The sequence below is a fragment of the Coregonus clupeaformis genome, chromosome 9 (assembly GCF_020615455.1).
Source record: "Coregonus clupeaformis isolate EN_2021a chromosome 9, ASM2061545v1, whole genome shotgun sequence".
NCBI lineage: Eukaryota > Metazoa > Chordata > Actinopteri > Salmoniformes > Salmonidae > Coregonus > Coregonus clupeaformis.
The window spans coordinates 50,704,741-50,720,694 of NC_059200.1; the positions used below are offsets into that span (position 1 = coordinate 50,704,741).

At 42.6% G+C, this 15,954-nt stretch overlaps 1 protein-coding gene across 1 annotated transcript in view; it reads right to left on the minus strand.

Moving 5' to 3' along the window:
* Window positions 1–9,142, minus strand: part of LOC121574055 (RING finger protein 145) — a 30,170-nt gene extending 21,028 nt beyond the window's left edge. The window contains exons 1-2 of the mRNA XM_041886615.2: window positions 8,692–9,142; window positions 1,926–2,142 (exon numbers count right to left, since the gene is read on the minus strand). Coding sequence (XP_041742549.1) covers window positions 1,926–2,109 — 184 coding nt within the window. The 5' untranslated portion in view covers window positions 2,110–2,142; window positions 8,692–9,142. The remainder of the gene's footprint in view (window positions 1–1,925; window positions 2,143–8,691) is intronic.
* Window positions 9,143–15,954: the final 6,812 nt, after the last annotated feature.

Here is a 15,954-nt window from a genome sequence, read left to right on the forward strand (position 1 = left end):
CAAGAGTGTGCAAAGGTGTCATGAAGACAAAGGGTGGCTATTTGAAGAATCTAAAATCTAAAATATATTTTGATTTGTTTAACACTTTACTTGGTTACTACATGATTCCATATGTATTATTTCATTGTTTTGATGTCTTCACTATTATTCTACAATGTAGAAAATAGTCAAATTAAAGAAAAACCCTGGAACTGTGTATTTATATGGGGGATTGGAAATGATTCAGACAATTACATTAATGGAAGCCACAATCTATCTGCAATAGTAAAGCTGATCTACCCCCCCAAAAAAAAATGATATATGGGCTAATATATAGGCTCATGTAAACTCAGCAAAAAAAGAAATGTCCCTTTTTCAGGACCCTGTCTTTCAAAGATTATTAGTACAAATCCAAATAACTTCACAGATCTTCATTGTAAAGGGTTTAAACACTGTTAACAACCATAAACAATTAATGAACATGCACCTGTGGAACGCTCGTTAAGACAATAACAGCTTACAGACGGTAGGCAATTAAGGTCACAGTTATGAAAACTTAGGACACTAAAGAGGCCTTTCTACTGACTCTGAAAAACACCAAAATAAAAATGCCCAGGGTCCCTGCTCATCTGCGTGAACGTGCCTTAGGCATGCTGCAAGGAGGCATGAGGACTGCAGATGTGGCCAGGGCAATAAATTGCAACGTCCGTACTGTGAGACGCCCAAGACAGCGCTACAGGAAGACAGGACGGACAGCTGATCGTCCTCGCAGTGGCAGACCACGTGTAACAACACCTGCACAGGATCGGTACATCCAAACATCACACCTGCAGCACAGGTACAGGATGGCAACAACAACTGCCCGAGTTACACCAGGAATGCACAATCCCTCCATCAGTGCTCAGACTGTCCGCAATAGGCTGAGAGAGGCTGGACTGAGTGCTTGTAGTAAGGCAGGTCCTCACCAGACATCACCGGCAACAACGTCACCTATGGGCATAAACCCACCGTCGCTGGACCAGACAGGACTGGCAAAAAGTGCTCTTCACTTTTGTCTCACCAGGGGTGATAGTCGGATTTGCGTTTATCGTCGAAGGAATGAGTGTTACACCGAGGCCTGTACTCTGGAGCGGGATATATTTGGAGGTGGAGGGTCCGTCATGGTCTGGGGCGGTGTGTCACAGCATCATCGGACTGAGCTTGTTGTCATTGCAGGCAATCTCAATGCTGTGCGTTACAGGGAAGACATCCTCCTCCCTCATGTGGTACCCTTCCTGTAGGCTCATCCTGACATGACCCTCCAGCATGACAATGCCACCAGCCATACTGCTCTTTCTGTGCGTGATTTCCTGCAAGACAGGAATGTCAGTGTTCTGCCATGGCCAGCGAAGAGCCCGGATCTCAATCCCATTGAGCACATCTGGGACCTGTTGGATCGGAGGGTGAGGGCTAGGGCCATTCCCCCCAGAAATGTCCAGGAACTTGCAGGTGCCTTGGTGGAAGAGTAGGGTAACATCTCACAGCAAGAACTGGCAAATCTGGTGCAGTCCATGAGGAGGAGATGCACTGCAGTACTTAATGCAGCTGGTGGCCACACCAGATACTGACTGTTACTTTTGATTTTGACCCCCTCTTTGTTCAGGGACACATTATTCAATTTCTGTTAGTCACATGTCTGTGGAACTTGTTCAGTTTATGTCTCAGTTGTTGAATCTTGTTATGTTCATACAAATATTTACACATGTTAAGTTTGCTGAAAATAAACGCAGTTGACAGTGAGAGGACATTTCTTTTTTTGCTTAGTTTATAAAGAAACACCTGCTTCGAAAAATGTATTTTGACGTGTCACAAGTGGATGGGTGCATTTGTCAAAATATGCTGTTTAAGAGTTCAAATGCTATAAATGACCACTCAAAGGGCAGCACTGGAAAGGGGGGGGTACTGACCAACATAGTGCAGGTAGAGAGCCAGGTACTTGTACTGAAAGAGGGGGTTGTTGTTGAGACTGCTTCTCTGGATCTTCTGGAAGAAAGAGCTGACGTCCCAGCGGTAAAGTACCTCCAGCAGCATGATGCTGGGGACCCGCAGACCCACGTTCAGCACCGCCTCCAGCTTGTCCTTCACCGCCATGGCACCGACGCAGCAAGCTACACACTAATATGACTGGACAGGGGGTCGGAAAGATAGGGAGAAGAGAGAGAGGGAGCAAAAAGTGAGTAGTCTGAGGTGCTATAACATGATAGCATGCAGGCTAAGCACCCCCCCCCAAAAAAATGGCCAAATATGCATTTTTAAATAAAACTGCAGCAACATGCTGTTTTTACAGCGCTTCATAGGTTAAATCAAATCAGAGTTTATTTGTCACGTGCACAGGACACAGCAGGTGTAAACAGTACAGTGATACGCTTACTTGCAAGCTCTTCCTCAATGTTGCAGTAATTCTGAGTCATAAAATAAATACACGAGAATAAAATACAACAATATACACAATAGAGATGGGGGGAAATCGATACAGTTACATAGTGATATTATTTCTGGACTATATTCTATAGATACTTTGCCCTTTTTCTTTTTTGCTACATAGCGTTAGCTAGCGCTAAATCGGCTGTACCTGAGGCAAAACGCCAGCATTTTCCATCCTGTAGCTTATTCTCCATCTTTTTAAATAGTGAGCCAACATCTTTTAATTTCTATGACTGATCAAAACTCATTTTCTTATGCTCTCTCATCTCTCTGCAGCAGACATATAGTAAGCAATATGTTTGGAAAATCAAATTGCAATACATGAAGAATCGTGAGAATCACAATACATATCGTATCGGCACCCAAGTATCGCGATAATATTGTATATTGAGGTCCCTGGCAATTCCCAGTCCTAATATAATATAAAAGGTCAATATCCGTACCAATCAATGAAAGTGATACTGGTTACAGATTTTGTAATCAGGGTTAAAGTGAATGAGCAGTAGAATCATTATAACAAATAGTAGCAGCAGGGTAACGGAGTCACACTTCCACTAAATAAAATGGCCATATAGTTTTTTTTTTTACAAATCAGGGCCAAGTACCTGTATACATCCAGGTTGAAAATGGCTGATTTGGGCACTGATAAACGCCTAAATTGGAACGCAGTGGCTGCACAGTAATGTGTTGTACATGACGTCAGAGCTCTGGCTCAGAGCTTTACAGCGCTGTTTGGGTTTTGACTGACAGCCGTTTGAACTTGAGCACCACGTCTGACAAGAAGTTGCCCCCATCCCTCCTGCTAATTGGGCAACTTCTGCACTTTTTGTTGTCTGAGTGAGGGAAATGCTGTAAATTAAGAGGACTCTATGTATTTTGAAAGATGAGACGTTGAGGATTATAATAAATACCGTTTTGATGTCATACAAGCAACTAAAACACCCGAGACTTCAAATGTGTACTTCACATTTCCATATCATAAAAACGCATGTCATATACAGTGTCAACGTTTTTGATGTACAGTTACAAGATAACATGGCGTCATACCCTGGGTTGTTCTGAACAGAATGAGCCCCGTTTGTCTATTGTGATGAAAATTTGCAGCAGAACACACACCTGAATGAACAAATTACAATCTGTTTCTCTGAATAGCCTTGTGAAAGCCTAACACTAAGACTGTATTTTATAACTTATCTAGTCATGTTGGCAATAGAACAAGCTTTCAAATGATGCCCACATGACCCGGATTGTGATTTATAATGGCCCGTTTTTAGATTGTGTAAATAACAGAAATTGTGTAATGGCGGGGATGCAGGATTGTTCAAAAAAAAAAAACTACAAGTGTGCTTGCTCTAGTTCCTCAACGGCACAGCTAGGAGAGTAAAAAAGCACCTTATAGTTGAAGACTCTTCTCTGAGTCATAAAAGTGCATTGAAATGACTTAGGAACTGTGCACACTTTGAAGAGGTGTGTAGCCACTTGGAGACACCAGTTAGTCCTCTCACTCAAACCCTTGTCATTTATTTGACTCATGTTGCACCGACTCCACATTTTCAGGAATATTCTTATGTTATTGAATGTATCAAATACAGTGAAAAGTACAGTAAATGTAAAATGCACACAAACATTATGATATGACGAAAATGTTGCCTATTTCAGAAGAACATAATAGCATATTCTGAGTCGTCCTTATGTTAGGCTCTGATCTGGCTATGCCATATGGCTGTGGGCTACACTAGTTAATTTAGAAGACAAGATTAATAGTATAGATTTATAGTAAGAAGAATATAATTGAACGTAGCTGAATAATAATTTAAAAAATGATATTTTTTCCTAAATGATTTACATGTGGCTATTTTGTGTTTAGTAGTTAACAGTGATCATTTGAAACAGGTCCTCCAACATGCTTAATTTAGTTATTTATGCAACTTTAGTTGTGATAAAAATCATAGCCTATATGTTTTGATTTCTATTACATTCTAAGGCTGCATGACGCATCACTAATTATGATGCTCTGCTGTTTCTTGCGCAGGCAGCACATACTTCAGTCTCTCATTCACAATTTGACAAGCACTTGATAATATTCTCAACCATCAGACTATTCTCAATGTAATGTGGCCTTTACATATAGCCAACTAATATTCAGTTCCTTCAGAAAGTACTCACACTTGACTTTTTCCACATTTTGTTGTGTTACAGCCAGAATTTAAAATGGATTAAATTGAGATTTTGTGTCACTGGCCTACACACAATACCCCATAATGTCAAAGTGGACTGATGCTTTGATTTGACAAATTAATTAAAAATGAAAAGCTGAAATGTCTTAAGTCAAAAAGTATTCAACCCCTTTGTTATGGCAAGCATAAATAAGTTCAGGAGTAAAACTTTGCTTAACAAGTCACATAATAATTTGCATTGACTCCCTGTGTGCAATAATAGTGTTTAACATGATTTTTGATTGACTATCTCATCTCTGTACCCCACATATACAATTCTCTCTAAGGTTCCTCAGTCGAGCAGTGAAATTCAAACAGATTCAACCACACAGACCAGGGAGGTTTTCCAATGCCTTGCAAAGAAGGGCACCCATTGTTAGATGGGTAAAGAAAAATCATAGCAGACATAGAATATCCCTTTGAGTATGGTGAAGTTAATAATTACACTTTGGATGGTGTATCAACAGACCAAGTCACTAAAAAGATATACGCTTCCTTCCTAACTCAGTTGCCAGAGAGGAAGGAAAGTGGTCAGGGATTTCACCATGAGGCCAATGGTGACTTTAAAACAGTTACAGAGTTTAATGGCTGTGATAGGCGAAAACTGAAGATGGATCAACAACATTGTAGATACTCCACAATACTAACCTAATTGACAGAGTGAAAAAAGTCATCGTGGCCATTAAAACTGTTAACACTCGATTGCATTTAGAATTGTTATTTGTTGCGAAATAGATAAGTTAAAAGAGGTCAATGGAACTCGACCAAAACAATGGAAATGCCATGGAAACGCCTGTGGGAAAGATTCCGTGAGTGAAAGATCCCGAGTCTTCTCGTTGCCCCGCCCCCCTCGGCCTGTTACAATACATCAATCATGACGGATTTTACGAATATTCACTTTGTTAGATCAGATTTGTTGAATGTGCGCCAATCCGGTGTCCAATGTTTGCGTTCCATTGACCTCTTTACCGCATCCATGCGCAATGACTAGGCTTATAAAAAGCCAGTTTCACTCCAGTATCAGCTTTCTGAGGCGCTCTCGTGCTGTCTAACAGGTGATAGGCTATTCCACTTCATTTAATTCCACTAAACTATGCAAATTAACCTATAGACCGATAGCATGACCGGTCCAATGTATTTTCGGCAGCTAACCGATTACTGTATAACCATTAACAACCCTATATCATTTGATGCAATATTTCATTATGAAAATACAGATCATCCAAAGAGACGTCCGGTAACAGAGTTACATGGTAAAATATTTGAAACGTGCAAAATAGCATATTGCAATAAAATTATCTATGGATCGGTATTTCTAGGGCAATTTCCTTAATGAAAGATGAAATGTGTGTCATGAGACCATATAATGTAACAAGGGGCTGGATGTCCTATTCACAATGAAGAAAAACAAAAGAGAAGATGTAGTAAAAGTAATTCGCTGACACAAAAAAAAAATACATTGCTACGTTAAATTTATTTTCGTCTCTCACCTTATGTCTACATTGTGGGCTATTTTCCCAGGAATCCTATGTCTTGGATAAGTTACAATCCAAAATGCTTTGTTGAGCAGGATTAATGTGAATAATGATGGAATTGTATCCATTTGCCACAAAGCCAAGCATCCCAACTTGTCCCTGCATCGGCCTGAAATACTGTAAGCATTCATGCCATATTGATGAGTTAGTGAGGTGGTGTATGATCATGATGCTTGCCTTTGCCCTTTCACATGCTCTGTAAAACAGAGTGGTTATATTTGACCTACCATGTGAAAAACATGCTAATAAGTACAACAAAAAAACCGCAATTGTTAATTGTGTAGTTAATCCTGTGAAGAAAACCAAAGGTCCTAACCTCATGTCTCTATCATAATGCATTCAAAAGTTAAATGGTGTTTTTACCCTTGTAGGATAGACGGAATTAGGGTGACTAAATCAATGGAGGCCAGAGAAAAAAAGTGGAAAAATATCTGGAAAATTGCATCGCGTCAGCTAGGCTGGATTCTGTGCAAGAATTAAGGCTACTGGCTACCTGTGGTCCTCTGTAGCTCAATTGGTAGAGCATGGCGCTTGTAACGCAAAGATAGTGGGTTCGAACCCCCGGGACCACCCATACGTAAAAATGTATGCACACATTGACTATAAGTCACTTTGGATAAAAGCGTCTGCTAAATGGCATATTATTATTATTATTACCTGACATGCTCACTTTCCTGTTGAACTCATCTTTCTTCTCGAATCGCAGGACATAAAACAATATAGCGGTAAGATGGATATCGATTGAGATATTGTATTATTTTCATATTTTAGTATATCCTTTCCATATTCATTCAGAAATTGGTTTCCATGTGTTTGATGCCATTCCATTCGCTTCATTCCAGCCATTATTATGAGCCGTCCACCCCTCAGCCTCCACTGGCGTATACCAAGCTTTTATTTTCAAAACCTTTTACATTTAATTCAGCTTGTGTAATGCTAATTTTGCTCTGAAGACGACGACCACAAAATGTAAAATCGTCAAAAGTTGTTACGAGAAACCTGCACCGCTACCTCAACAGAGCTCGTCGGATGTATTAGGTTACGAAATCCAACTTTTTGGATATAATGTTAATGATATGTTAGAGAAAGATCCCACTGAACAATTCAGAACATGAATAATCATATTTGTCTTGGTAAAATGTATTCTATAACATAAGGAAGTGAAATTTAAATCACCAAAGTGCGTTTTCACCCACTCTGGGCAGAGTAGGTGGACACCCTATAAGAGGGATGGGCAACTTTGATGGGGGTGGGGGCCACAAGAAATCTGAACTCATGCAGGGCCGCAGTGGTTCACGGGTCTGCGTACCCACACATGCAGTCAGAGCCAGCCCTAGCCTTTTGAGGGCCCTAAGTTTTTTGTTCTAGATTTTCCTAAGTTAAATGTTGTTTTCTCCCCTCTTATCTGAGATAATTTTTTTACGTTTTAGAGTGATTTCCTGCAATTCTACACATTTGCCATGTGGCTGAGAAGGCCGTGCTGTCCTCCAGTTGCAGGCAGACACTGATGGAGTGAATATCCCATCCATAGAATTTCATATAGAACTGATTCATAGGATCTCTGAGATCCCATCCCCCTGGCCCTCATTTTCTGATGGCCATTTGAACATGTAATCAGGAAACACAGGTCCACAGTAAAAACAGGTCCACTGTACCAAGCGTACAATTAGCTAGCTACATCACTTTGGAATTAACATTTATCAGGCATGACTGTAAACGTACCGTTAGCTAACAAGACCACTTCGCATTATGATTACATAACCGAAATTATGTGAAATATGGTTATACAGGTACCGGATCACGTTCTGTTGAGGGTTAAGTTAGCACAGCTATTCAAATCTAGCTCGGCATCTAGCTAGTTACACTATATGAATGGCTTGTTGTGGCTTAGGCTCCGAGTGTATATGACATGAACTTTAGTAACCTCGCCTGACGAACGTTAAAAGCGGCTAGCTAAGCGTAATTAGTTGTGCCCTGCAAGAATTGTCACATTTTCTCTCAATCTCATATTCCTAAATGTAGCAAGCTACAATTATGTACATTTGGCTGGTCGCTAAAAGTAACTGGCTTAGTTACATCACGTATGTTAGTATAGCAGATGAGCAAAGTCGGGACGGGAGGAAAACTGCATTGATGACCAGCCTACATCAATGTAACATTAGCAATAACGTTACCTGATGTTTGTAATAATGGAAACGACCACCATGCATAGATTAACTAGCTAAAAACTAAAGCACAAGATCAACAGATGCTCACGATTTAAATGAATCTAGCAACAGCTGGCTAGAAACATTGCTAGCTAGCTACGCCTTATCGCGGCACTGCATGTATTGTGTAGCTAACTAGCCAGCTAATGCTAGCTAGGTACTTGCCTAGCTAGCTAGCTAGCTAGCACCTCGAGTCAAAACAATCCAGGTTAGCTAGCTAGCTAGCTCAGTAGCCAAGTTTGCTTGCTGTCGCGTTATCAACATTGTCCCATGGAAAATCAAAGAACCTACATTGTGAGTACGACGTTCACGACGTTAAACTGAGTTTGAGGATGCTTCTCCGGTCGAATATCAACCATTTTAACTCGGCGTCTCCCGAGTTAACGGTTCATATGATGGGATTTCCACCATGGATCGAGACGTCCGCTCTTCTGCTTCTTCTATGGTATATTGGCGTTCGCACAATTTAGTGTGCATGCCGCCACCTACTGTGACCGATGAAAACAGGATTCCACAAAAAACGGAGCCTGTGTGTGTAAATAAATAAATAAACGAAATCAAACTACTTTTCTGTTAAAAAATTCAAGCGATCTGGCGAGCCGTCTTCCAGCGCCAGTACCCCTTGCAAGTCTTCCCATGTAAACTCCTGAAGTCCCAAAAACCTTTCTGCCACAATAATGTCCAGTTTCTTTTACTTATTTGACACGTGAGCCGTACGGTTTATACCTGTGGCAATGAACTCCACAAAATCCACCGTTTTGCTTCTACGTCTTCTTCAGTGGGGTTTATCGGCGTTTGGCATTCAACGTTATGGTGCATTACCGCCACCTACTGTACTGGAGTGTGGGCCAGAGACGGGGAGAAACTAAATCCTACCTGCCATCCCCGTTGCTCTTAAAAAAATATATACAATATTTGAGACTATATCTAATCACGTTCTACTCAATATACTCTTTTAACTAATTTACTGTATCCCCTTCTCCTTCATACTAGATCTCATCCTCACTCTTTCCCTCTGATACTGTCCACACTGTAGCAATACATGCTCCACAGTCTCTGTTTCCTGGCTCCACGGTCACACTTTCCTGTTGGATGCTTTCCTATCACATTTAAGGTTTTATTCAGCTGGCTGTGTCCCACCCTTAATCTTGTAAAAATAGCCTCCTCTCTTCTGTCCCTTCCTGCCGTCCTCCCCTCCCCGACTTTCCTCTATACTTGAAATAAATGCCTTCCCTTATTATCTCTATTCCACTCCTCCTGCCATCTCTGCACCATCACTGTCCATATCAGGCTTTTCCCCTCTGCCTTGCTCATTGAAACTACAACATCAACATCCCCACTACTAAGTGCTTGTTTAGCCAGTACATCAACTGCCTCGTTCCCCTCCACCCCCACATGGGCTGGAACCCAAGTAAATCTGATCTGTATACCCATCTGTCTAATCCTGCCATGGGTTTGTAGCATCTCATAAAGCAGGTCTTGACTGCTACGTGAGCTAAAGGACTGGAGACTCATTAACACTGCACATGAATCAGAGCAAATAACTACTCTGTCTGGCTTAACGTCCTCCACTCACTGTAAGGCCAACAGTATGGCCATCAGCTCCGCCGTATATACAGCCAGAAGATCTGTATTACATTTCCTGACTTCCACCCCACATAAATCCACCTTTTAACACACAGGGTATCTTTTGACTGGCAGCAAACATTTACTACAGGCTGTGGTGCATCCATTACCATATCTTCACTAGCATCACTTGTTTTCTCAACTCTTTTAATCTCATCCACATAGGAGATTCAATTGACCGCTCTAACTTTTAACCATCTCAATCTCCTTCACCCTTACAGATGACTCAGGAACTCGGGATCATGATCCCCACCACAATTGCAACACTGTCGCTCTTCTACAAACCGCTCTTCAATATAATCCATCCATCTGCACACACTTGAAACATGGCCAAATCCTTTATAATTTTTACACTGCAGTGGTTTGGGGACGAAAGCTCTTACAGCGTATCTTACATAACCAAGCTTCACATGTGTAGGTATGGGCTCTTTATAAAATAACAACAGGACCGACAGACTTTCTTATTCTTCTCCATTCACCCAGCGGGTCAGATGCCGGGAACCAACTACACCAGGAATTATCTTCAGGTATTCAACCTGAACATCTGTCGTCACCCATGAGATGACTCCTTTGACGGGCACTCTAATCCAAAACTCGAAGCACGATACTTCTGTTGTATGGATTATTTTTGAAGCCCACTGCAACCTTCCTCTGTTCTTCAGAAATACAATTAATCAGAATAAGACCACTCCTGATCACTCTGATAGACCACTTTTCACAGCGCATACCTCACCATCCTTACTTAACAAACGCATCCCAACAAGAAAGATTAATTATCCGACATACACATATCCTCCACTCCAATTTGACACAATTTTATTTTTGTTCAATTTTCGACCCTACTGTTGTCCATTCAGGACATTAATCTTCACCAACTTTGCACAACACGCTGCCTGATTCGAACTCGGCATCCACTTCCGCCATTTCTCCTACCATCCCACTAGCAGCAGCAGCAGCAGAAACTACTTCTACTACTTCTACTACTACTACTACTACTTCTTCTTCTTCTTCTTCTTCTTCTTCTTCTTCTTCTTCTTCTTCTTCTTCTTCTTTTTTATAGGTTTTATAGCAGCCTACAACCTATAGGTGTATTGCCGCCACCTACTGTACGGTGTAGTGAAACTAAAATATTCCATTACGGGAAAGGGGGACCCCCGACATCATACAAAATACAAAACATTTATAAATAAAAAACCATCCTACTCCTTCAGTCACAGTTCAAATCACATCCCTACACAGGCTCAGGGTCCTGTGAGGACGGAGCATTCATTGACAGGATTCCTTGTAATGCCTCCCCTTTAAAATCCCTGAAACCCAAAAATCTTTCAGCCACACTCACAACAATGCTTATTTTCTCAGATGTTCTCTCTGTTTGCGCTGTGCAGTTGATAACCAATGCAATAAACTCTACAACGTTCACCTTCTTAACATGCAACACGCCAGGATCCCACTGTTGACAAGGAATATCATCTTGTGTCTCTACTCCTACTACCATTACTTCTTCAACATCACTCCATCCTTCCACTCTTCTCACCACCTCCGGATAGGAGACATTCTGGACAGCCCTTATTCTTGCCACCTCTGTCTCCTTCACCTGTAATATTCATATGTGTCAGCATACTGAATTGTAATTGGATGCATTCTACCGTCGTATCATACTGCGCTATGATTGGTTAAGACCACCCAGGTGGCGAGGTCATGCTAAAGATGATCATGGCCGGAGACACATGAACATTCCAGTTATAGCTAGTTAATAAAGAGCTATGTTTGTAAAGATCCTGTCGTCCTGCATTTTATTATTTTGTACAAAGCATACAAAACAAGACATCACCCTAACAGGGCACTTCAGGAATTCGGGTGCATGTTCACCACCACAATTGCAGCATTTAGGTTCAGCTGGCATATGATACTCTACATATGCTTAACACATGACCAAATAATTTGCATTTATCACACTGCATGGGTTTGTGCACGAAGGCTCTCACAGGGTATCTCCAAAATCCCAAATACATTAGAGAAGGGAGAGACGCTTCCTCAAAAAACGATAGAATGGATGGAGTGGGCTTCTTCACTCCATCGACCATGCGGGTCAGTCGGTGTGCACCAACCACTTGATCCATTTCTTTACGTATATCATTTGCATTCCCTTCTAGTGCCACCTTATCCAACGCATCCACGATTTTCATAGAGACTTCAAACGGATCTCCCAGGTAACTCCCTCGATCCAAAACCCTCACTCCGACCAAAGACGAATCAGAACTAGGCTTGGATTTTTTTTTATTTTTTTTATTTAACCTTTATTTAACTAGGCAAGTCAGTTAAGAACACATTCTTATTTACAATGACGGCCTACATTTACTAGATTCCATGACCACTTTACTTATCTTATTTCCTTTTGTATTCGCCACTATAATCCAATACTTCTCACTCACATCTCCACTCGACATGCCAACTGATTCAAACAGAACATCCACTTCCTCCAACGCCTCATAAAGCGGTCTTCTTCTTCTTCCTCTTCTTCCTCTTCTTCTTCTTTCTCTACACCTTGGCAGTGCCGTTAACCACCATTGCTATAAAGGCCACAAAGTCCACCATCTTGACATGTAAAATATCTGGGTCATGCTGATAACAAGCAACCCCTGCCGCCTGCAGAGAAGGCTTATCCACCACCATGGGCTCTTCAGGAACATTGGATCCCTCAACCCTTTTTACAGCTGCTGAATATGAGATACTTTGGTTGGCCATGAATTTAGCCACCTCATCCTCTTTCACCCTTGTCGGGCATTCCAAAAACGTAGTTTTATGCTTCCCACCACAATTGCAACTCTTCACATTCTCCTCACTTTTACAACACATGAGATGATCTCTTCCACAACATGGACATCTTGGCTTTTCCCTTCTTCAAACACGTTTCACATGTCCAAAAGCTCTACAGTGATCACACTGCATCAGTCTTTGGATAAACCATTTAACACAGTAATTAATATATACCAACTTCACCTGTGTTTATGGATGAACTCCATAAAAAAGAATCTAACACAAACTTTTCACTTTCTCTCCATTCACCACACGATTCATCCAACGTGCGTCAATCACTCCAGGGATACTTTTCATTTCTGCAACATCGACTTCCCACTATACACCAGATATTACCCGCTTGAGGGGTGCCCTGCTCCGAAGAGCCACACACGACACGGCAATCTTCTGGAATCGGGGTGAGACCCAACACACGATTCTTCTGTTTCTCAGAAGTACAAGAAATCAGAACAAGTCCACTTCTCGTAATCCTCACAGTATTAACTTTACCCATCACTCTTTCCACCAGTCTGCATATCTCAAATGGATTCCTCAGAATTGGCAACTTGATCTGCTCCTCTTCAACAAACCGTATTTCTACAATATGAGAGGGGACATTCACAGAACTGGAGGTTTTATTTTCTAACACTATTTTGCTCCTTTTTCCATTCAATAGACTCCACCGCCATTAGTTCCAAGATTCACACCTGCTTCTGCTTCCGCCATCTTGAAAACCCTTTGTGTTTTTTTTTGGCAGACTAGATGCTTTGTTGCGTATTGCTGCCTTTCACAGTTCGGAAAGTGCATTGCACATTTTGTTCACAAAAAAAGAGAAATGGGAAATGGGAAAAAAAAAGAAATTGCACCAGCATCTAACCCTAGATTTATACCACTACCCCCAACAAACCCTCCACCCCTTCCCACTACTTTGGCCCAAACAAATCATACACCTGGCTGTCAGCCTGGTAGGCTGGAACTCCTACTCTCAAAACCCCCTGTAGTTTTCTGCACTAAAATCTCTGACACCCAAAAACTTTGGTGCTGCTGCTCCTACCAATTACATCTTCTGGGATTTCCATTCCATCTGTGTGGTACAATTAATTACCATAGCAATAAACACTAAGAAGCCAACCTTACTAAAACACAAACTGTACACTGGCCTACTACTCTCAGGATCCCTCACACTTTGCCTCCATCATCTACTTCCTCACTGCCTCAGCATATGACAATCTCTGCACTGTTCTCACCCTGGAAACTTCAACCTGTCTCACTTGCACAGGACATTTTTGATCCCCAGCAACATGGCCACACCCAGAATTGAATCACACAAATTTCCTGTTGGATGATTACATTAGCGGTCTAGTTAATGCAGGTCCTTGCCATTCTGCCGCCATTGGCGAGACCAAGAAAGCCCCCCCCCAGCAAAACGTACATTGAAAAGACATCTAAAATAGGTTCAATTTAGGTTCTGTTAAGTATACGCCGGGAGTCAGGAAGCAGGTGCAGAAGGTGAGTTTAATAATGATAAATGCAGATAAACAAAACATGAGAAGCGTACAGAACGTGAATTAAAACAATACTACCTAGTGACTGATGGCTAAATAAAGGGAGAGTAATCAAGGAAATAATGATGTCCAGGTGTGAGTAATGATGGGGAGCAGGTGTGCATAATGATGGTTGCCAGGGCCGGTGGTTAGTAGACCGGCGACGTCGAGCACCGGAGCGGGAATAGGCGTGACAGTACCCACCCCCCTTGACGAGCGGATCCAGCCGCAGGACGACGCTGGCCAGGAGGACGGCACCGAGGGCTAGGAGTGGGCCGGTCCGGATGGTGGAGATGGAAATTGTGGACAATGTTGGGGTCCAGGATGTCGGCCACCGGGACCCAACAGCGCTCCTCAGGACCGTACCCAGGAACCACAGGCCTGAGGAGGGAAACATATAAAGATGGTGAGATCCCGTAGTTGGTGGGGAGTTATAGATGATAAGTTACCTCATTGACCCTCATAATCCTTCTTCCCCCACCCCCATAAAAAAAAAAAGTGGTTGTCCCACTGGCTATCATAAGTTGAATGCACCAATTTGTAAGTCGCTCTGGATAAGAGCGTCTGCTAAATGATGTAAATGTAAATGTAATCCCAACTTCACCACTAGGAGCTCCCGGTCGCCGACGTCATAGTACCTCTCTGCAGGAGACAATTTCTTTGAGAAGTATGCACAGGGATACAATTTATGTGGGTTACCTTGGCGTTGGGACGCCCACTTCTGAGGCGTCCACCTCCACCATGAAGGGCAGCGTAGGATCTGGGTGTTTCAGCCATGGGGCGGAGGTGAAATGCCCCTTCAGGAGGAGAAGGCCTCATCGGCTGCAGGACTCCACACCAACTTACGAGGACCACCCTTGAGGAGAGAGGAGAGGCTATGGAGCTGAAGTTCTTAATGAAGCGGCGGTAGAAGTTGGCAAAAAAAAAACAGACACCATTGGAGCCCCTTTATGGTGGTTGGGACTGGCCATGACCTGACTGATTTGACCTTCCTTTCATCCATACTCACCCCCTGCGGGCTGATCCGGTATCCCAAGAAGGAGACATCGACCTGATGGAACTGGCACTTCTCCGCTTTAACATAAAGGCGGTTATCCAGGAGGCGTCTCAGGACTACTCGGACATGAGCGATGTGATCCTCCAAGGTGGCCGAGTAGACCAGGATGTCGTTGATATACACGACCACCTGGCGCCCGACCATGTCCCGGAACACCTCGTTCACGAAACGCCTGAAACACTGACGGAGCATTGGCTAGTCCATAAGGCGTCCCCAAGTACTCGTGGTGACCAGACGTCGTGCTGAAGGCCGTTTTCCACTCATCCCCCTCTCGGATGCGGATAAGATTATAGGTGCTCCGCAGGTCCAGCTTTGTAAAAAAAACAGGCCCCGCGGAGCTGTTCGATGGTGGCCGGTACCAATGGGAGAGGGTAGCGGTATTTAGTGGTGATGGAATTGAGACTTCTGTAATCGATGCAGGGACGAAGACCCCCATCATTCTTGGTCACAAAGAATAAACCTGCCGACACAGGAGAGGTGGATGAGTGGACAAAACCCTGTTGGAGAGCCTCCTGGATGTACTCCTCCATG